This window comes from Leptosomus discolor, chromosome 1, assembly GCF_034619465.1.
Source record: "Leptosomus discolor isolate bLepDis1 chromosome 1, bLepDis1.hap2, whole genome shotgun sequence".
Taxonomy (NCBI): Eukaryota; Metazoa; Chordata; class Aves; order Leptosomiformes; family Leptosomidae; genus Leptosomus; species Leptosomus discolor.
The window spans coordinates 92,067,618-92,092,022 of record NC_141391.1 but is presented as its reverse complement, the minus strand read 5'-3'; the positions used below and the strand labels follow the sequence as shown (position 1 = coordinate 92,092,022).

The 24,405-nt window shown below is 35.9% G+C and overlaps 1 protein-coding gene across 4 annotated transcripts in view; it reads left to right on the top strand.

Annotated features, from left to right (window-relative positions):
- Positions 1-24,405, top strand: part of DMD (dystrophin) — a 1,194,940-nt gene that overhangs the window by 827,050 nt on the left and 343,485 nt on the right. For 2 of the 4 annotated variants that reach the window (XM_086469458.1, XM_086469399.1), the window contains one exon: positions 18,218-18,453. In XM_086469458.1, the coding sequence (XP_086325584.1) occupies positions 18,218-18,453 (236 nt within the window). Of the gene's footprint in view, positions 1-18,217; positions 18,454-24,405 lie in introns of those variants that run through there. The other 2 variants (XM_086469594.1, XM_086469524.1) reach the window with 1 other exon arrangement.

Sequence of the window (24,405 nt, the reverse complement as noted above, 5' to 3'; positions counted from 1 at the left end):
ATTAGTAAGTTACATAAAGTTATACTATGCTTTGTAAACTCATGTGAATACATTGTGGAGTGGGAGGCATTCTTGACTTTGATCTTGAGGAAGATATTTTCCGTTATTTGCCTTCATTCAAGGGAAATTTTGGCCACTTTCATTTAGAGTTATACTTGAAAATAGCATTTCTTAAAGAACATATGTATTTATTTTTGATCATGCTATACTTGAAGTTAGTGAAACTTAAAAATAACTGTGGAAGAATACAGCTGAAAATGCTTTGTCAACTAATTTTACATTTTGTGTATACAGCTAATAGAACTGCGAGTGGTATATTGGTGCTCTTGCAATTTGTTGAACTTATTCTTTGAACTTTGTGTACAATTAATTTCGGGGTTTTTTGCTGAATTTTTACACCAGTTTTTGTCTTTTTATATGAAGTGCCTACTCAAGTGAAACAGAAAAACATGTGACTGTGAAATGAAGAAAAATATAGACTGAGAGTTAGTGTCAATTATAATGGTAAAATTACTTCCAAAATTAAGTAGAATTTGTCCCTTTAAACTTTACAAGTTACCAGTCTGAGTTTAGAGCATGGTCTGTAGAAGGTAAAAAAAAAAAAATAAAGAAAACAAAAATTGTTTTTCTTTTACAAATTCTAGCAGAGTTAGAGATGCATTTGACAGAAAAGCTTCATATGAATAGGCTTCTCAGGATTTAGAATGAATGAGGGAGAATGGGAGAGGAGTGATGTATCAAGCTGAGTCTTTTAGAAGCTAGTTGTAACATGAGGACTGAGAGCTGCAATGACTTCACCAGCTCATTTAACCAAAAGAGAGCTCATCATTTATTAGCCTATGTATTCAGCGGGGGCATAATAAAAAGATTCATAGCAGTCACCTCCAGAGTTTATAATACCTTGAGGTTTGGGATTTGAATTGAAAGAGTAACATTTGTGAATCTGCGAAACCTAGTGACAACAGAATTTCATTTCCTTGTCCTTTGATACTTTAGTTGAAGGATTGCATCCTAAGGTATGTCTCTTTCTGTTTGGAAAAATTTAGTTTGCCTCTTATTTCTCCATGAAACAAGTCCCCACCTGGACTAGGCATGCTGCTTTGTTCTAGGCTTATAAGACCTTATAAAACAGATCTTGAAAAATGTCGTTAGTGTTACAGTGTGAGTATATATACCGTTGTGACTAAATACAGCAGAAATTCATATGCATTGCTTGGAATGTAATATAACATAATGCCATGGTTTAACCCCAGCCAACAACTGGGGTTGCAGCTGCTTCCTCACTCCTTGCCCCTCCCAGAGGGATGGGAGGACAATTGGAGGGAAAAAAAAAAAAAAAAAGTAAAACTCTGGGATTGAGCTAAGAATAGTTTTGTACTAAAATAGAATAAAATATAATAATAACAATAATGAAACATTGTAATAATAATAATGAAAATGAATATACCATAGAGAAAAATTAAAAAAAAAAACAAAAAAAGACAAGTGATGCACAGTGTAGTTGCTCACCACCTGCTGACCAGCGCCCGAGCAGCAATTTTCTCCTCCCAGCCAACCCATCCGTTTATACACTAAGCACGACGTCCTACGGTACGGAATATCCTTTTGGCCAGTTTGGATCAGCTGTCCTGGCCATGCTCCCTCCCAGCTTCTGGTGCACCTGCTCACTGGCAGAGCTTGGGAACCTGTAAAATCCCTGACTTAGGATGAGCACTGCTCAGCAACAACTACAACATCAGTGTTTGTCAACGGTGTTCTCCTACTGAATCCAAAACACAGCACTGTGCCAGCTACCAGGAAGAAAATTAATGCTATCCCAGGTGAAACCAGGACACATAAAATATATGTGCTGGAGCTACTAAAAATATACAGTTCCTGAGACTGTACGTTTTTGAGGAAAATTAGCAGCAAATGAAAGCATGTATGTGAAAATACATACCTTGATGAAATAGCATAGTGTTTAAAACTAAAGTCCAGTGACCTCAGAAGCTGAAAGTGCTTCTGTATTGCTGGTGTCTGTGGTTTATGCATCTGGAATTTTTCTTTTATTTTCATTTTAAATGTATAATTGAGTGACCTATTATTCTATACTTGTTAGTTCTAAGAGAGATAGATGTACAGAATGGGCATAGCAATATCCTGCATTATGAAGACTGCTCTGTTAAATCTCTGATATTTGGATTAATATTTTCAGAGGGGATGAAGGATTCTTTGTTTTTGAAACTGTAACTGTTGAAATATATTCATTTCATGGATTACAGAGCTGCATCATGTAATGTCCCACTGCCTCTTTAAAAACAAACAAAGCATTTGTTTCTAAGAGATATTAAAGAGATAATGACAAAAATGTAAGAAACAGAATGACAACAACTAGCTTTGGGCAAAAATGCGCAATAGATACTATTTTCTTGTTTGTAGTATTTCATAGCTAATGTGCTCTGAAGCAGTCATTGTTTATATATTATGCACAGTGCTTGAGTGAACACATATGCTGTAGTTCAGAGCTGTGTTTCTTAGAATTTCCAAACACTAGTCTTAAAAATTCTTGTGCATTTCATTATGTGCACCTGAAAAGATAACAATATGTGTATTCAGAGGATAAGTTAAAAACAAATGTACAAATAAGACATTAGAGTGTCTGTATTGTATATAGCAGCTGGCATACTATAATTGAGACCAAGAATACCCACAATAGTTCCTTGGGGAAGACTGAACAATCTAGGGACATGTGCATCTACAGTGTTTTCAAAACTAATGCAAACCTGTGTTGATATTTAAAAATACATTGCGCATAACATTCACCATTTAAAAGAAGTGTGCTATCAGCTATTAAAATGCTTGTGGGGGGGACATGGTCAATATTTAATTTTGCAGAACCATGCTCCACAGAGTTGAACAGCTAAAAAGCTACAGCGTGCATCTGTTGAGGCAAGTAGTTCTACACTGAATTAGAAGGCAAGGCTACTGCCAGTAGTCCATTTTAGTTAACATTAGTTTTAGGACACCAGTAAAGACAACTGCTAGCATGAGAGTTGTAATAGAGAGAAATATTATTTCCAGTAATGGCCATGTCTAGAATTGTATAGTTTCTGGTATCTGTGAGTATAGAATCTAAAGGTAATGTCTATTTTTAGTATTAGTTGTAATTAAGTTTCACTCTATGAAAAGTTTTACTAAAACAAAATGCAAGAGAGAAAATGAACAGGGACAATGCAGTAGGGAAGTATCATAGAGAATAACTCGAGTTCTTGAATCAGTGGACAGCAGTAAGAATAAGCTCTTCCTGAAGTCAGCTGGCCTAACAAAGGTTGCTTACTGTTGTATAAAGTGGAATAGTAAAGGAATAGATTGTTGTCTTTACTTTTGTTTTGGTTGGTTTTGAATGAAGGAATAAATAATGGTTTATATAAATAATTTTAATTCTCTTGGTTTTGAATCATTTTACTTCACAGGCTTCTGCAGTAAAGAGGTTCAGAGATGCCAACCTGAGTTGGCCCTATTAGGTATACGTTGCCATATATCTAGTTTCCCCATTGTGTTCAGGAAAGAAGTTGCCATCTGATTTTCATTAAGAAGCTTTTTTTTGCTTCTCACACATGTGCGCATCTGACAGATAGCAATATGGCACAAAACTGAATCTGTTGCCATTTGATTGGAGATTTTTCAAGGTCAGGACCCAGTTTCACAAGCAGTTCTATTTTTCAATACAGCTGACATCAGACACAAGTTGAAGACAAACTTGTCTAATAAAGCTTTCAGATTCAATTTTCTCTCTGCATATAGCTTCAGGAATCTCTGGAGGTCATTCACAGCATGCACTGCAACACCAACAGGGAGAAGTAATGAAAAGAGTCTAGATAAAAAGCTGACACTATGCCTTCAGAGCTGCATGAATAAAAACATAATAAGCAAGGTTATAAACGCAAATCTCTATGATTCTCAGAATTTCTATCTTGATCTTTACAGTGTATCTTGACGTAAGGATTTGTTTCTGGATTATCTGACAGGTGAAAAAGACATGCAAAATATGCCTAAGCCGCAAAAGCCCAATTTAAATCAAAAGAAAGAAGGTTACACCTTTATATTTAACATCCTATTTCAGGGGTCTCGCAGTAGGTTACTCTTTGAAAGTATCTGTGATAAACAGGTGTGACAGTGCAGTTTACAAAGGGAATGTGGACTTTCACTTTGAATTTTCAGGACTCAGTTGATTAAATAAAACTCACTCTGGGTTACTACTCAGAATTTTTATTATGCTCATGCCTGTGATGAAATGTAAATCAGAAAGTGGAAAGAGAAGTTGGCTGCTTTGCTATTATTAAAGACAATATGGAATCTAGGTCTACTTTTTCTGTTCTGTAAGAAGTTGTTGAAAGTGCATCTGTCAAGATTTATGTTGTAAATAAGATTAATGCTATCATCAGTCTTACAAAGGACTGCATTCACCTATTCCATTTTTAAAATACGATCTGGTATTTTCTTCTGAGGAGCAGGCTTTGCAGCTTGTTTTCTTTCATTTAATTTCTTGATCAATAGTAGCAGCAGGATATACAGGATTCATTTTGATTAAATCCCATGAAATGTGAATGATAGCATACTGTAGAATTCATCAGACTATTATTGATAACCTATACTAGGTAAGAGCACAGAACTAAGTTATAGTTATAGTTGGTCTTTTTTTACATGGCTCACGGAACATGGCTCAGGAAGGAATTAAATTAATGTTTACTTTTCTCTAGAACTATATTCAGCACACACTGCAGAATCCAATGTTAGTAATTTTCAAGAAATGTGCCAGCAATAAAATGCATCATTTTTAAAACACAGATAGACAGAATCTAGAATTTGAATTAGTTCATTCTGGAAGATATGGAAAAAGGGATTCTCATTAGAGTTTCTAGCAAAAAAGTATCCATAATAAAATCATAGTTTATGTGCCTTTCAGTTTTTCTACCTCAGTTTCTAGCTTTACATCACACATTTTTTTCCATGCTTTAGACCCACTCTCTGTTTCCCTTCTTTTTGTTACAGCAACCTGAGTTACTATAATATCTGACTATCCAGATAGCATGGGCTTGCAAATAGCAGTAGTCTCTCTTTTCTGTTTCCTTTTATATAGTAATTAGGTCTATTTTCAACTACATTGCATGAAAATCTTGTTAATTTGCTACAATAATAGAAAGCAATAGGTCATTCTGCACACAGTCCTCCTAACCTTCGTGCTGTTCTTTGTTGACTTGTCTTTTTAAAAGAGCAAAGCAAGCTGGCTTTTCCTTCTGAAAAGAACAGTGCTCAGTGCCATCCTGGTCATATCCTACAAAAAAATGCAATGGCTTTTTGACTTTCTGTGGTGACTGGAGCTGCCACAGAGTTAGGTCTGCTTTACAGTCAACAGTCAACCAAAGACTGTGAGCAAGTGCGATCACAGATCATGAGCAGAGTGGAGGTAATAGGGAATAAGGAACAAAGCTCATAATTGCTTCTAATATTTCTGCACTAGTCAGTGGGCACGAGATGGCCAAAGACAGACATACTCGTTCCTTAAACTGCAGAAGGCTAAAATGAGGAAAAGATGGCAAATGAAAACCTTGTCTTCTACTCCAGCTAGAAAATTCTTTAGTCTTGTTTACATGAGGCTTGTCACTGAAATATCAGACTGCTTGCTTTGAAAGTATTGAAAGGAAATTCTTCCTAAGGTGAAACTGAAATAGCTGGAAAAGCGATAGAGGTTAGTTTGGCCTGAAAAATAAGAATCATTTGTGTTTTCATCAGGAAAACTTGACAAGTGTTTCACAAAGTAGTACGAGGCAAGATATTTAACATTTTTGATCAAAGAACAGAAGATGCTTGCAGTGATTTGAGGAATTGCTTTGTCAACAACAATGTGGCAGTGATGATGTTGTCTTCTCTAGCTTTGAACAACTGGTTTTAATTCTGCAGAATTTTTTAGTCTAAGAATAAAGGTACCTAAAATTCCGCTAGCTCCGTACTAGTCTGTATCTGTGTACAATTTTTTACACTTTTTTTCTTCAGAGTTCCCCTTGGCTGGGATAGCAATTTATGCCTGTTAAATCAACTTGTAGATCTTACAAAATTAGAAGAAGTGATTTTCATGAGACTAAAAGTTGGAGCTTGGCAATATGTGTTTTTCCTTGTATCAAAGAACTAGCTGCCAAAATTCAGTTACATGCCAATAGCGGTACAGTGGAAATGTAAATTGTTGTCATATAGATTGACAACCAATTGAAAGCTGCATACTAAATTAAGGAACTTGTTACTTTTACTGACAAAAGGAATATTGAGAGGTGCTTGCATCATTTGTGACAGATGTTGTCACAACATTTTTTTATAGGGCAAGTATGTGACAGAATTTGATGGAACACTGCAACTGCTGTAATACAAAACATTCATTTTCATGAAACTCTTTTGTAACAACTGCAAGAACTGCTTACTCAAAAAGACTCCTATCCTTTGGAAAAAATCAAATGCTTTGTATCAGTACAAATAACACTGCATTTAAAAAATGGCAGAAAAAACGCTATTTAAAATAATGCTTGACTCCATGAGCTGAAAGTCTTCAGACTGCCCAGAAATTATTGTGTGTGTTTCTAGATATTGGAAAACAATTATGGATGCAGGAATCAGTTACTGAAAGCACTCGGGGGGGCAGGATGTGTGTGTGTAAATACAAAAATGAAATTTTATTTCATTATTAAAATATGAATTTAGATAGATTACTTTCAAAAATAAAATGGCTTATTGACGGTGTCTTGATCTTACCAAAGAGACACCTTGTGTTGATTCTACCTACCATTTCAAAAGATCCCAAAACAGGCTGGAACATTTTCCTCAACACTTCCTTTAGTTAAAAAAAAAAAAAAAAAAAAGCAAACCAGGTAATTTTATCCTTAAAAACCCAAACATATAGGTAGTCCTCGTATGGTAAATAGCAGCTCTGTTGGCTGTACTTTTGCATATGCAGATTATTACTATATTTTACAGATAAACTAGTTTGCAGTTGGCTGTTAGGATCATGGATGTCTGCGGGATTAGACAAATATTTGTAGCATTTCTGTTCCCCAAAAGACTGAGTCCCTTGATGTAATGCCTTCTTGAAATTTACTTACAAATTTCTCATTAAAAAGGTTAAGATGTTTATGTCTATAAAAAAAGGGAAATCTTTATTTCATGACTGATTAAGGGAAAAGCCCATGTATCATCCTGAAACATGAAAACTAATATGCATCGAATGCTCTTAACTGTTTTCTTCATTGTCAAATATAAAACTATCAAAGAGATGAAAATACTTGTAACAGACCACCATGAATGAATGTATATAACAATTTAGTCAGAAGTTTGTATTTAGCTTATGAAGAAAATAAGACTTTTGTCCAAAATTTCCATGTAATAATCCACACGATAAATATACAGATCATTTAATGTAGAGTATGACTTCACCTTATTTTATGCAAACTAGTGTATGCAGTCTGAGACTCTGTAAGTTTTCTGGCCAGACATGTGAAATCTTCCATATGGAAGAATACACTAAATAAGAAACTTAAACTAGCAGAAGAGGATTTCAGGCACATCCGTAATAATAAATAGTAACTTCTAGATATTACCTATTCAATTTAATTGAGACAGTCTGAATTCCTTACTTTAAGTAGTTTTTCTTCTTTGCCTTTTGACACACATGTCACGAGAGCCTAAGGGAAGACTCGAATCAGTAATGACAATAGAGGATACAGGGCACAAGCAAGCCAGATAGAAATGTTTTCTCTCAGTTGTGGGTTTCCTGACACTTCATAACACAATTAAGAGATAAGACAATATTGTTTGGGGGGAGAAAAATGAACACAAATATTGCCAATTATTTTTGGTTTTGTTACAATAAATAAGAGATATTAGTCTTAACATATGTTCAGTTTATATTATGCCAGTATCTCAGCACTTGAATTAATTTCTACATTTGTAAAAAAAAAAACAAAACAAAAAAATACTAGCAGTGTCAAAAATGGTTATTTTTGCTGGAGCAGAAATATTAGAGGCAGTATTGCAGATATTTGTTCAGCTAACCTTTAAACTACTGAACAGAAAGAAGTAACAAACACAATCATGTTTTATACATAGTTTGCATAAACAAGAAAGTTTACGTATAGAAGAAGGAGATTTTTAAATCTTAACCATCAAACTGAATGAACTAGATTTTGGGCTTTTGTTTAGCTTGTGGTTTGCACATTTTTTCCCCATCTAAACTATTTTTGAAGCGTTATCTCAATATTATAATGAGTATCCAGCAGTGACACTACATAATTTCAGAATATTGTTTTCACATAACTTTTTAAGTATGTGTTGATAGTTAAATTAGACTTGGTATTGTAATCAGTAATACTGCTGTAAATTGAATCTAGAACCGCCATGCAGCTAGTATATGAGAGGTTCTTCTGATATCTTCTTTCAGTGTCTGCTTAATTCTTACATGCAATGAGTGATCCATTCATGCCCTAGCCTTTTGCTTTTCAGTTTTCACTTGGCCTATGAATCATGTTGAACTTTGCCTGAAGAAAGGTTCACAGGGAATACCATGACAATGTTATATTACTAAAAGGAGACTGAACTTTGGAGCAGTTTATCTTTCAGAAAGGTTTGAACAGAACAATATTGATGCTACCTCAGTTTACAGGTATATATTACAATCTTCAATTGGTTTTATACTACCTGGCCCTGCTCGAGTCATAGTCTAACTAGGATAGAGTACTTTAGAGTTCTAAAGCTTTTTCCATCACATGTAGAGCAGTTAGTTGAATGTTTACGTACACTGTGACAGGATTTTTTCCATGTATTATCTTCAGTGTTAGCTGCTTTATTCCCAAAGCATCCTCTGTCCACACACTATTTCCAACTTGAATTTTAGAGAGTGTTTGAAACTGAGAATATATCTCTACAGGTCTGCAGAACAGTTGAGGTTGGAAGGGACCACTGGAGGTCACCTGGTCCAACCCCCCTGTTCAGGCAGGGTGACCTAGAGGAGGACACCCAGGATCATGTCCAGGCAGCTTTTGACCATCTCCAAGGGTAGAGACTCCACAGCCTCTCTCTGGGCAACCTGTTGCAGGGCTCAGTTACCTTCACAGTCAAAAAGTTTTTCCTGGTGTTCAGAGAGAATCTCCTGTGTTTTGGTTTGTACCCGTTGCCTCTGGTCCTGTCACAGGGCACCACTGAAAGGAGCCTGGCTCCAACTTCTTTGCACTCTCATGTTGATGAGATCCCCCCCGAGTCTTCCCTTTTCTAGGCTAAACAGTCCCTGCTTTCTCAGGCTTTCCTCATATAAGAGATGCTTCAGTCCCTTAATCATCGTTGTGGCCCTTCACTGTCCTCTCTCTGGTAGCTCTACAGCTGCCTTGTATGGGGGAGCCCAGAACTGGATACTGGAGTACTCAAGGTGCTGAGTAGAGGGGAAGGATCACTTCTCTCCACCTGTTGGCAACACTCCCCCTAATGCAGCCCCAGATACCATTAGCCTTTGCTGCAAGGGCGTGTTGCTGGCTTGTGTTCAACTTGGTGTCCACCAGGACTCCCAGTGCGTTTTCTGCACAGTTGTTTACCACATGATTGATCCCCAGCCTGTATTGGTACATGAGGTTGTTCCTCCCCAGGTGCAGGACTTTGCACTTGTCTTTGTTGAACTTCATGAGATTCTCGTCAACCCATTTCTCCAGCCTGTCAAGGTCTCTCTGAATGGCAGCATGACCCTCCTTTAGTGTGTTGGTCACTCATTCAAGCTTTTTGTCATCTGGAAATGTGCTGAGTGTACACTCTGTCCCATCATTCAGATCCTTAGGGAAGATGTTAAATAGAATTGAACATAGTATTGACCCCAGGGGAACAGCTGTTACTCGAGCAGTTTATCTTTCAGATAGTTACTGGCCTCCAACTAGATTTTGTGCCACTAATCACCACCCTGTGTGCCTAGTAGTTTAGCCAATTTTCAACCCACCTCACTGTCTGCTGATCCAGCCCATCCTTCTTCAGCTTCTCTATGAGAATCTTATGGGAGACGGTGTTGAAAGCCTTACTGAAGTCAAGGCAGACAATATCCGCTGTTCTGCCCACATCTGCCAAGCCAGCTGTTTCATCGTGGTGAGGTGATCAGTTTGATCAAGCACAACTTCCCCTTCGTGAATCCGTACTGACTATTCCAAATCACCTTTTTGTGCTTCATTTACCTAGAAATGGTTCCCAGGATTAGCTGCTTCATCATTTTCCTAGGGTTCAAGGTGAGGCTGATTGGCTTGTGGTTCCCTGGGACCTCCATATTGTCCTTCTTGAAGACAGAAGTAACATTTGCTTTCCTCCAGTCTTCGGGTGTTTCTCCCAGTCTCCATGGTCCATCAAAGTTTATAGAAGGTAGCCTTGCAACAACATCTGCTGGCTCCCCCAGCACTCATGGGTGCATCCCATCAGGGCCCATGGACTTTTGTATCTATGTCCAGTTTGCTGAAATATTCTTCAACCCGATTCTTTTCCACAAAGTGTAAGTTTTTAAAGCTCTTTACTTCTGTACATGGAAATTATCTTGAAGTGCCTCCTATGATGGCAGTGTTCTTATCAAAGAAACCGTTAACATTTCACTTTTCAATATCTTGCACACAGAGAAAGTATTTGCAAAGCTCTTCTCAACAACAGGTCATAATCTTAACTTTTTGCTATGCAGCACTAAGTTAACTTCACCTTAATGTTATTTACATCATGATGCATGCAAGCCTACTTATGTCATTTATATCACTGAATTCTTAGTGTTTCATAGAGCCTACCTATTTTTCTGACAGTGGCATACGTTATTATTCCCACTGCAATCCGATGTTTGTGAAAGCAAGAGCTTTTCTTTACACTGAGTGAAAGACATATCTAAACATCTTTCTGCTGTGTTTGGAGAAATTTGGAAAAATGCATTGTACAATAAACAGCTTCATCGCTCTCCTACATATCAAAAGGAGGACAGCAAGAAAATTCTACCAGATCTCTCCTGTGAAAGAGAAAGATAAGCCTGAGAAAGCTGACACTTAACTTTCTATTATAAATTCAAAGTTATGATGCTATTTATTATTCAAATAATGGTAACATATTAGAAACTATAACTTCTATTAATTTCAAGTATAGCAGTACATGCTGACTTGTAAATCCTTTTCTCCCAACAGTTTTTAACCTTGACTTTCTGCTCTTTTGAATCTTGAAGAATTATGGGGTCTTTCATTTTGGCCCCTCTTTTCATCTTACTCTGCAGACTATTTTAGATCTAAACCTTAACCAATAATCCCATAAACTATCAGCTTCTCTTTTTTAAAACTTGTATTAATCTAAATGATATATAATCCGTAATGGCTTGTTGGGAGTCATTAAGAGCTTCTTGAATATAAAGGAATTCTAGGCACTTAACTTGTATTTTAAATTGATGACAATAGCACATAATGTGAACGTTCCCTAAGTGTTCCTGAAATCAAGTACTAACTGTTACCCATTTATACTCTATAAAAATGACTAATTATGAAATATCCATGATACAGTTGCTAAGTCATTTTTTCTAGGAACTGTTTTTACTAAATATTCAAGGCTAAGATAATCAGACATTGGTCAGTCTGAGACTGGTGTTTTATTCAAAAAGAAGAAGACTCACTTTGAAACTTTTTTATCTTTAAAAGCTTATTAAAATGTTAAGAAAATGTTAGCTTAGAGATACAATCCTCTAAGGATGCATATTTTCCACTTTTAGAGCTGTGGGTGGAATTTTGTTGGCAAAGATTTTTTTGGTCAACGTAAAGATTTTATTCTGAGTTCAAGTTACCAGAAAAACTCCATCCTTGCTTTCAAATTTCAAAGTTTTGGAGGGGTTTTTTTTGGTATTAAATTGATATTGTTTATTTCATTTAATCAGAGCTGTGTTGCCCACTGTAATTCTATCAGTTTTCTACCAGAACTCCTTTGTAACCCAGAACACCTGGCAGGTAGCTGTAGTCCCCCTCCGCAAAAAGTGATATTGGCAGTGAGCACTGTGTGGAAGGGTTGTACTGCATGGGAGAACTTAACGTACTCTTAATTTTATTTCCTTAACTTTGAAGTACAGAGAGAGATGAGACTATTCATTTGTCACTAGGACAAGTCTAAGGAATAAATCAGTCTTAGAACCGTCTTCCCAGATCTCTTTCAGAGAAGTCTGCTTGGAGTTTAAGAATATGAGCATGGACTGGCTGCAATGGCACAGCATAAGAAAAAAAATAAAAGGAAAAAAATACACTTTAGTGAGTGATTTATCTTCACTTGTGCACTGTTGTGGAGTCTAGTTCTTCCCAATCCAGTTCACCAGCCTGAAGTGCTGGTAAGATGACGCTGAGGCTTCCCATGAAATGAGCAAAACCTATATAGTGTGCCACCACCAAATCAGTGAACTGCTGGTTTGCCCACAGAGGGAAAGCTCATTTGGTCTATCACTAAAGGTGGCAATGTTGTTTGTGTTAAAATAACAAATTCGTTATCTTGTCTGTGCATACACCACACGGTACAGGTATTCTTCCTCTGTTTTCCTCAGTGTGAGTAAAATGCAGATGTGTTTCCCTGATGAAAACAGAAATGAAGTTTAGTTGATGTATGTTACTGTTATTTGTTGTATAAAGGATTAAAGTTTGGCATATGCCTTAATTGATACTGCTAACCATGGAACTAAATCCCGAGGCTAGACATGCGAATTGAATTAAAATCTACATCCAGTTACTATGTTATTTCTTCTTTGTCAAAAATCTTTGCCCTGGTAGCTGCAGTTACCTTACATAATTAGAACTTCAACAATACTTAAAACATTCAGAAGGATGCGTAGGAACATTCCTGTGAACTAAGTCAGTTCTGCTTAAGGACTGTGTCTTGAAAGGAGGTGTTGGAAGGGGATTGAAGCTTTGGGGAGTGTTGCCATTCTTCCTGTCTATTCTGGTACTGTTCAGTACCTAGATAAGGATTTTTATTTGTTCTGAGTTGTCAGTGTGTCCCTTTCTTGAAACACAACACTGAAATTAGCACAATAAAAGGAGGGGGGGGGGGGCGGGGGGGGGGGCAGGGATGTGTTTTCCTGCAGTTGACTTCATTCTGTTTTTCTTATTTCCACCTTTAATTTTGAATCCTATTATTCTTACTCTTAAAGTTTAACATTACAGATTATTGTCAAGATGGAAAATTTAGGAATATACTCTTGACTTTATCCATTGTATTTCAAGGTTCAAGAACAAGTTGAAAATCACACCTAGTTCAGAGTGTTGTTAGACTGTTTTTCAGCTTTTTGTTAGATTTTTTTTTTTTTTTTTTTAATTTTTCTCCTTTGCTGTTCTGTGTTGTTTCCTTCATTGTTAAACAGCTGGAAGTGTTAACGAGAATTTACCTTAAAAGCTATGGGTTGGTGTGGTGTAATGTCTTAAATTCCAATTGTTCTTTTGGTTTTGTGCTTTATCATATCACAGGAGTGAACTGATATAACCTTCAAATAAGTTGAAAGAGTAAGTCCTTAATTGTATTTCTGATGTTTTGCAGTAGGATACAATTTACTACTTAGATATTTGAAAAAATTAATTTGATTCTAGTTTTGCTGTTATAAATTGATTGTCCTGGGGAAAATAAAAAAGGCAAAACAAAACTCAACAAACTATCCCCTTTCAGTCACAGAAACTGTCAGTGCTGTTCTGCATAAATTGCTTCTGAATGAGATCTGTTGCTACGTATTGTGTAATTAATTTTGATTTATAATTCTGTGTTAATTTTAATTGATCATTTATATGCTTCTGTTGAATGAACCGTGCTGTATCTGTGCAAGCATGAAAGAAAGAGAAATAAGGGACAGATGCACTGTTTCGTGTGTTTTTTTCTGAGGGGAGATAAATGTCAGAAAAGAAACATACTGTCCAACTACTTTCTAAAGGTAATTGCTATAAATAAATTGATAACTCAAATGTTTTAACTGCTCAGTCAAAGTGGAACATGTTATTACCATCCTCAGTAGCAGTAGGCAACGGTACATAGTGGTAGATCTGGAAGCTTTTAAAGATACTACAGTGGATAGTGCACTTCCAGTACCTTACAGTCCTCTCTGTAGCATTTCAAATTTTTTGATGCAAAGGAACTACATCAAAGGGATAAAAAAACCTAAGCCAAAATCCAGAGCATTAATCCCACAAGTGTTAAAAGATTAGGAATACTCTCCCCTGGAATAGGTGCCACTAGGGGATAACTAAGTATTAATTGGCAGACTCTTGAGTGTATACTCAGAGCAAAATATATGAGATGTTAAGAGATGCCAGGCAGTCTTGTCAGACACCCTGGGTCTACTTGTGGAGGGTCTGTAGAGGCCCAGTTTAGAAAGTTTTTCTTCAATTTACCTGAAATACTGATGAGAATAGAAATTTCCTCCGAGATAAGACAATTTCTGTTTAACCTATGTGAATGCCAAACTAAGCAACTGTCTTCGTGTTGTCTAAGAATCTCTGAAGTCACAGAGGAAATACAAGGCCTTTACATGAACTTTAGGCCACATGGAAGTGAACCTAAGCATCTTGGTAAAGACTGGAAGTCAATGCATAGGCATACTTTTCACACTTAACTGCTTTGGTAAAGTTCTCGAATGAAACATTCGACTAATTTTTCAAATTACACGTGTCTTGACCATGGTTTGAAATACCTCACTGCAAATGATGAGCCTTGCTCTGAAACACTTTGATCTCCAGTATTATGGAGTTCATGTGAGGAGAGGGTGAATTGAGATAACATTTTGAATTGTTACAGGAAATCGTGACTGATCTGTGGAGTTGAATTCCCATCCAGGGGTGAGACAATATAGACAATTCTGTGAATTTATGTCTCTGGTATATAATTTTCTCTAGGTGGCAGGCAGATTTTTAGTACCAGCTTAGAGAGAGGAAGGCATAAAAACATATCAAGCACAGAAAGGTCGAAAGGACTACATTAAAACAAACAAAATAAAACCTCTTGAAATCTATAGAAAACTATGGTATATATTGTTTTCATTATTTATTTTTAGTTGGTGCTGTTGGTTGCACATTTTTTTTTGTCCTTCAGACAATTAAATGACATTCACCAGACACAGACATGCTCAAAGACTTCTCTGCCGTTTTCTCCCCCCACTGAACAAAGATGAAAAATACAGCAGCCTTCTGATTGTAAACATTAAAAGAATACAGTCAAGGCATTCCTATTAAATTACAATTACTATATTGCCAGAAAAACACTGTGTGTAAGTCAGAGGATATTAATGATTATTCTGTGACCATTTTTGAATTCACCTTATTTTCTGGACAGAGCGGTGAAGACAGAAATAGATGACTAATATTTTGTTTTCTCTGTGATTTTCTGGGAGCTATTTCAGACTTCTGAAGTTTGTAAGTTCTAAGTGCCAGTTCGCTTAAACTAGGTAACTACTAATAGCACATTTTTTGTGATGTTCATTTTGTACCAGTTGCCTCTGGTCCTGTCACGGGGCACCACTGGAAAGAGCCTGGCTCCATCTTCTTTCAGATATTTATACATGTTGATAAGATCTCCCCACAGTCTTCTCTTTCCTAGTCTAAACAGTCTCTGCTCTCTAGGGCTTTCCTTGTCCCTTAATCATCATTGTGGCCCTTCACTGTCCTCTCCCTGGTAGCTCTATAGCTGTCTTGTACTGGTGAGCCCAGAACAGGGCACAGTACTCCAGATGTGGCCTCACCAGTACTGAGTAGAGCTAATCTTTTCTTCGTTTGCATAATTTAGGTAAAAATAAATAGAGTAGGGCAGAAAATGTCTGGAGTAATTTCAACAGAGGTGAAAGAAAACTTGATGAGTACCAATTGTTATTATTAATTATTTACATCTGTGTGTAAAAATATTTTTTAAAAAATGAAAAAAAAGGGTGAAGGAAAGAGATCCTTTAAGGTGATCTGTTTTCCTTTTGGTGTTAAAGGAACGTCTTTAACTGTACAAGATATTCTGTTATAGCAAACAATACCATGTTACAAAAAACCTGTTACAAACCTCTTTCCTTGTATAAAAAGAGGTCCATTTTCTCATCTATTTGTGTGATTTTAATTAAAAACTTGCTGTTAGAACAATCTCTTACAATAATTAATTTACTTCATAGTTATCCACAGGTATGTGGTTTTTAAAGTACAGAAAGGAAAAGTACAACAATTTAACTTCAGAAATGAAATGCAATAATGATATGGATGGATGGATCAATACATTTCATTGCAGTGTACGTCGTCAAAAATCATCATTTGCAGGAGTCACTTTTGGTATCATAACATTGCCATTTATTCAGGCTAGATAAATATATATGTTAGTTGATTTGGTAAATTGTTTGTAATCATACAGTATTTTTAATGCTGACAGCATCTTATGGTGCTTTTACGGTGACAGTCATTTAGATGCTTGCGTACAGGTTTTTCCTTTTCTACAACGCTCAAGAGGGTCACTGATTCCCCAGTGAAGTAACTCAAACCCTTTCTCATTAGTGAAAAAGAGCTGCTAAATTTCTTGGCAAGATCAGTTAATGTTACTGATTGTTTTAATGTTTCAAGTGGTTTTATGGCCAAACTATTGAACCTTCACCTGCTACTTGCATTTTCAGACTTCAGACAGACTTTGTTGAAATGGCATGAATGCCAGTGGGGAAAACCATCAGACTCTCAGAAATACTTGAAAGCAAAAAAAAAAAAAAAAAAAAAGCCACCCTTACTGTGCATGGGGTGACGCTGTTTTTAGTTGTTTGGGGTTTTTTTTTCCTGTTAAAGACAAGCTACTTCACAGGAAGAGTGCAGGAAATAGGTTTTCTATACTCTGTAAGGAGACTGGGAAAAATGCAAAGAAACATCTTGTTCCTTTACAAATTTATATTTGGCTTTCAATAACCATATTTTGCAGTTCATTTGCAGAAAATGTAGGGCACACTCCACACAGCTTTATTTCAGCTTTCCTGCTTTAGCTATTGCGTTGTTTAGGCAGTTGATTCAGATAGAGATTCTGTAGCTACCTTAAAGGGTTGGTATTTAGAGTCTCTCTTTTCTAATGTTTTAGCACTTCAGTGAAATAGCGCCATGTGTTCTTGTGTTTTCCCTATTTTAGTGCTTTTCTTGTTTGGCTGGACTTTTTTTAAAATGAGAAAAAAATAACCAAATACAATTCAGTGTAGCCTCATCTGCCATAATATTGTGCATAGTGAATTACTTTTGCACGATGAACAGAAGGGCAAAAACAGCTGAACAGTTTATGGACATCTATTTGGAAATAACAAAAATCAAGAATCAAAGATCTGCCTTGAAATTCTGAATAGTTTCATGTTACATGCCTCTCTGTCTAATGGTAGCTATCTGTGGCAGCTCTCATAATTTTTGACTGCAGAGAAAGATACGGTGCTTCAGTGTCGTGTAGTTGCTCAATCCAAGCAACGAATAATGAACAGATTCTTTTAAACCCAGCCAATAGAGCAAGAAAGGACACAAAGGAGAAAATGTGTCCATCTTCTCCAAATAGAAGGAAAAAAATCCACAAATATCCAGAAAATAGCACATAATAGTTTCAAGTTATGAAGAGGAAAAAAGAAATCAAAAATCAGCCAAGGCTGAATTTCTTGTTGTGTAAGATTCCCATACTGGTTACAGAGCCTGTGGGAAATATCTGGTGGTAACAGTAAGTGAGAAGATTGTTGGTGAGACAAACTCATAGCTGCAGAGTGACTGGAGACCATGCAAGAAGCCTGTTTCTAGATACATGGTCATGCTGTGATATATTGGATATTGAAACCAACTTTTTTTTCAATTTGCCTCTAGCCTTAACAACCACACTACTAGATTTCAGAAGATGACTCATGTATAGCAATACTTCAGCGATCTTGAGTGAGGGGTTCTTATTACACTGAGAACTTTGCTAGTGTTCCTATCTCCCACTGTTTTTTTAAGGATGAAATTTGGATATGCTGAGAATACTGAATTGTAATCATATATTATAATAGAAATACTTTGGAAAGCTGAATTAATATATTCTTTTATATTTAATTTCCATATTTCAAGTAGATATAACATCAAGAAACGAGCTTATTTCTGTGTTATCCTTTCTGCTGCATAAATTCTGTTACTGAAATAAACATTTATCATATTTCATTTATTCAGTAATTTTCACATTTCTTTTATTTCAGTAACTTCTGGTGAAACTGTTGCTGTGGATACACAAACCAGGGTAACCAAGGAAACCACCACCTTCAAACCAGAAATGCCATCTTCTGTGCTTTTGGAGGTTCCAGCCTTGGCTGACTTCAATAAGGCATGGGCAGAACTCACTGACTGGCTTTCTCGACTGGATCAAGAGCTAAAATCTCAGAGAGTGATAGTAGGTGATCTTGATGATATCAACGACATGATCATCAAACAAAAGGTATGAGAAATACTGATTTTTCAAGTTGAAAGCTTCATGATATTTATTCTGTATTAAATGATTTCAACAAGGGACACAGGAGAGATGGTAGGCTGCAATACATGTAGTCATTACTTAAGCTACTTTATCCCATAAACACAATTATTGGATTAAATGTTAAGATAATTAATGGAGGGGAAAAAAGTATTTAATAATTTCTCTCATATTTAAGGCAGATCTCTTGATCTTTCTGTTGCTTCTGCTGATTGTGTCGTAATTGTATGCAAGCCAATGGCTGAAATATAAACCTCATGAGAAAGAAGGAATTGCATAGTAAGCTCCAGGTTGCCGGGAGGAAAGATACCCTGTTTCATATATTTTCTTATGTTGCTTCCGTAATAACTTTCTGAGAGGCTTATATCCTGCTGCTGTTGGGTTATGAAAAGCTCCTCAGTTGTCTTCAAGAAAAGAACAGCTCATTAATGCAAGTGTTTTGTCAGCAAAACTGCATCAGTGTTACTTATCTTTCAAAACAGAAAAAAATATGGAAATATATGTGTAAGTGAAAAAAAGGGCTAAATTTTAACTTTAGTTACTTGGTAACAATAAAAGTAATTTGGTATTATACAGCTTAAAGGTAGCTACTTGCCTTCTAGGTTTAACTGCGCAAAACTTTTCAGTGTTAGATTTCCATTCAGTTCAGTTCTAAACCGATTTTAGGATTCTCTATTATAAGGTACTTTTCTGCTTCCTCCTCATAAAAAAATCTGATTTATTGTAAGGAAAACATTGACATTCTTTGTCTTTGCTTAAAATAGAAAGAGAGGGAGAAACAATTTTACCTAGTGTCTGTACCAAGCAGTTTTATAAGAACGTGTATATTAAAATATGCAGATGTCTCGTATGATTCATTCTTTTTGTTTTATTGTATTTCCCTTTCAGTGGTTTAAACTTTCTATTTTTGAGCCTATTGGTTTGCTTTACCTTCTAGATTAGGAAAATACTTGTTTCATCTTGGTTAATAATCACAATACTTACTGTGTGGCATTATATTGTATTTTATTAATTAAAATATCCTTAAAATGGCATAGGTTTATTTTGATAAGTGATAGTTGCAGTATCACCTACACAGATCACTAAACTAAAATAGCTGTTATATCATTTGAAAAGGTTGGGGGCCAAGAAGACTTGTTTGCACATGATCTTTTCATCTTTTTCAGAATAGTTTTGTTTTTAAAAATTTATCCTGTCAAACACTTGATTCAGAATTATACTGTTTTCTTACTTATGCCTCAGTTAGCATATTATTCTGGCAGGTAAAATCCATAGCTTGCTTTGTTCTGCAGATCCTTTACTTAAATATGAGATCAAATTATTAACTCTTGAGAATTTCAATTATTGTTATACATGTTTTAAAATGAACTGGTTTTTTTATATCAGCATTTCATCTTAACTCAAGGCTAAAATATTTTAGCTGGTTAAGCCAAAACTATTGCAGTCTTCCTCTCACTTCTGTTCCTGGCTGGGTAGCCTTGTCTCTTTTTATGATACCATGCTGTGCTGGTAACAAAACCAGCAGGAAAAGTCTTTTTTGTTGTGCTTACCTCTCTAATTGGCTGTGCAACAGATTGTGACATTTAATATATTCTCTGATGAAATGGATGTATCAATGTCTAAATATAGACTGCAGTTCTGTTAACTGGCTCCCTCTTCTCTAATGATCATTTTAATTTCACTTAATACGTGGAAATGGATGTCATGAAACTTTGATTCTGTTCTTATATCTATCACTGGATTATTAGGTGAGATTAGTAGGCAGAATTTTCAAAACTGGTAAAGAATTTTAGGTTTCTCAAAAAAACCTACCCCGCTTTCCAATGTGTAATGTGTCTGTCTTCATAACCCAATGTGAGCTGATGAAGTTGGACATGTGGTTACTTGGCTATTCTGAAAACTCAGGCCAGATATGATCTAAGTTTGAAATCCGAAAGTAGTGCTTACCTCCTCAGATCTGTATTTTCTGGAAAAGATCATAGTCATACCTCTCCTGTGGTTGTGACTTAAAAGTCATTGAAAGTCACAGTATTGCATTGTGCTCTGTTTGGAGAGTTTGGTGCACCTCTACAGGGATCTCAGTAAGTTTAATAGGAATTCCATCTTAGTAGATTGACTTCTTTTTTTTTTTAATCAGTTTTTCAACTTCAGGTGTAAAATACCATCTTAACACAGCTGACTACTTCCCTTATAAAAATTCATCATTATAAGGATACATCCTCCATGAAAGCTATTTTATTATAATGCATCTCTAGTTGCTCACCCAGAATTTAGAACACTTCAAACTGCTAGGGACCTGTTGGTGTGCTACCAAACCTTACTGTTTTGGGATTTTGTTTCCATTTCATATTTCTTCCAGAGAAGAACAGAGTGCCATGTTTCTAATAAGAAATTGAAAAGTCAAAGCAAACATTTTAAAAGCAAAGAAATCCCATATCCTAGCAACATAGGTAATAGGACATTTTCCAAATCACCCAGGTAAATATAAGTGACCTTGGGTTGTCCTTTCTTTCACAGCAGCATGTGATGTTGTTGAAGCTAAGTCTCCGAGGGCATTTTGGTTAATCTCATTTCAATCTGATTGTGTCACAAAGATCACAGCCACTAACTCTGCCATATTTTTCCTCCATAGAAGTTTAAGACACCGTTAGCCCCCACTCGAACTTTGCTTGGAGGTGATCACAGTGAATTGGTACCCTTGTGTGAACAGCATGTACAAAGGTTAATTATGGAACAAACAAAAACAAAACAAAAATCAAACCAAAAGACAGCTATTCAAAAAGAGGCTTGTTTTAGTGGCAGGTTCCTTTTAATGAAAGAAACAATACCACTTAAATTCTCCTAAGTGGTGCACATACTATGTAGTGAAAGGAGCATACTAAAAGAGTAGCATAATGGCTTTCATTTCAAACTTCTATAGTTAATCGTTCTGTCAAATGGGTGGTATACGTTTATTTCTTTCAAGCAAATGCATTACATATTTTAGTCATCTGTGATTGTCTATATCTTGTTAAATTCTATATAATTAAACTAAAATATACTAAAATATGTTTAGTAAAGAAATTTAATATTAGCATTAGTGTCATCCATGTTTTCATTAGAGGAAAATTATTATATTTTACTCATCTGCTTGAAGAGTGATATTTTGCAGGATTTGATCCTCGAAGAAATAAGTGTAAGGCAGGCTGACAAGAGAGTCATATGTTGTTTCTTTAGATACCCTTCATTTGCAAATGAAGTTCACAGGAGATAATGAGAATACATAATATGCCAAGATACAAGTATACAAGTAGATGAGGGACATGACAGAATACAGTTTACACTGTTACTTCAGAAACAAGATGTTTTATATTTGAAGGTCAGGTGGGAATTCTTCATAAATGAGAAAATTGTGGACAGAGGAACAGGATGATAAACTACATTTCACTACATTATGGAAAAATGGAAACTTCTTCTAGCTTAAGATGCCAACAAGCCTTTATGCAGAAGCTCTGCTTTGGCATCATTGTATTTTGGGGATTTGATTTCTGCTAAAAGCGGTGAACCATGGAGGCTATGCAAAGCTTGAAGATAATTAACGATGCCAATCAAAGAGATCAAATACTATAATCTTAAATTTTGAACTATGTCTATGGATTTTGCCAAAGCACGCTGTCCACCCAAACTTTTTGTAACATATGTTACATATGGCTCTTGGTTCTGGTGGATGAACATAAATTTTATTTAGAAAAAAGTATTATTATTAAAGTAATATCTCTAACTAATTTGACTACAAACAATTTTTGGTGCCTGCTTTTTACTCATTGGTTCTAATAGTCTTAAGTTGAGCCTGCCCTGTTGCGTGCAGTGGAGATGATTAATCCAAAAAAAGTATTTACGTAGAACGAGACCTACAGCCAAGCTGGTTACTGAGATTTTTACGCAAAGAGGAAAAGATACTTTTAGGTAATGACTTGTGTCATCATACATCATAAAGTAGTCATCCAAAAAGATTCCGATAATTTATTTCTACTCAATTAATTGGTCACTATTCAAAAAGGAGGTTTGATCTTCGGTCAATTAGAGAAGTAAACAAAATTGGAATGAAGATATTGATTTCAGTATTAATTACTGAATTGATTTTTCAGTTGCTGAGGAACTTGTGCAGCTGATGACAGTAAAATAATTGTTACGGAAAAATATTTGTTTATAAACCATGCAATTAACAGACTTTGGATGAATGAATGGGCTTAACTGACATTCCCCTTGTTTGTACTGTTGAAGAACTTCATAGATTTTACACTTGAATCTGAATGTTTTCCAGTTCAGTATTCTGATATGCTTAAAAGGAGGAGTTCGCTAGTCCAGACACCCAGTATTGTGCCAGTAAGTTGGGAGATGACTTTCACACTTTCAGAATCAATCTTCAGGAGCATGTATGCCCCTTCCCTCCCTCCATGCCATCCTGCTGGTTTGAGGGTTATTTTCGAAGCTTCACATTCTCTGGGTTCTTCTGTTTCCTTATGAATACACATCTGCAGACATTCCCTAGGGCACTACTGGACCAGGATCAAATAGCTCCCAAAGCAGAACTGACTCTGCAGCATGTTGGAGGGTTCATTAGCATTTTTGTGCACCTCCTCTGATAGCAGAACCCTACACATGACTGTATGTCTTAAACAGTGTGCAAAACCTTCCTTGCAGCTATGAATTTCACCATAGGATATGTTTTCTCCGGAACCTATTGTCATTATTTTATGTATCTTTCAGAGTGTTATTGTTCTATTTAACATGGGGTATCTAGCAGAATTCTGATTTTATACTGTGTCGTGCTGTTAGACTTTTAAAATTCATTCTAATTTATGAGAAGTACTGGAAGGTTGATTTCAGTTTTTGAAGTGAATAAAAAAACTAATAAATGAACAGATTTCTAAATATATTAGAAAAGGTTAGAACCACAAGGTTTATATGGTGAAAGATTTTATCTTTTTTTTTTTTATGGAGTAGAGGAAAATGAAAAAATGTCTGTCAGCCTTTCAGCTTATTCTTAAAGGTTAGAAAATGCAGCAGGATGCTCTAGAGGGCCTGGAAATCTGAGTCTTAAAAAGAAAAATAATTCTATTAATCTGAGAATTGGACCTCAAGGGATATGGCATATATGTCAGGATACTCTTTTTTTTTACTACTGTGTTGCACATAAAGACAGCTGTTATTTTAAAATTGCTTGGCCAGCTCATTACAGTATGTTAGAGAGTATATTTGTTTTCTGCAACAATAAAAAAACCTGTCTAACACTGTCTTTTGGAGAATGATTAACAGCCATTTCCTTATTTCTCTGTAATGTTGATCACTAGGATGTGCATAGAAATTTTACCTCTAAGGATCTGATTCTACCTCATTAAAGTAAAATAGATACTTTCATCGTTTTTCAATTAGTTTTCAGTCAGTCTGTAAATCATCATCCGAACAAAAAATAATACTGCAGTTGTGCCTAAAGATAACTTTCCTCTGTTTGGTTTTATTGGCCTACTGTGAAATAATTTGGTTATTTTTTTCCAGTTACTGCCAAATAAGCTTCAGGAAAAGGCTAAATTATCATGATTAGTGCAACTGGCATCCTGTTTGGTTCAGCAGGGAAAGGACAAGAGTGTAGGAACTCATTTTGATTTGCATTTATATGTATATAGAGTATTAGAGGTATGCAGTTCTCACTAGGGTTGCATTTTTCAATAGCAAACACATTTTACCGTGTTTCTAAGTGTGACCTATCTTGTAAGTATAAATGACCTATTCCATCAACACTGGGCCTTACCTGACCTACTCTTTTATCCAAATCAGTCTTTCATTGTCTGTGTTTGCATTCCACTAGTATGTGCAACTCAGAGGCCCGCTGCATTGGGCCCTCTACAAACATACTACGGGCACGAAAAGACTGTTTAA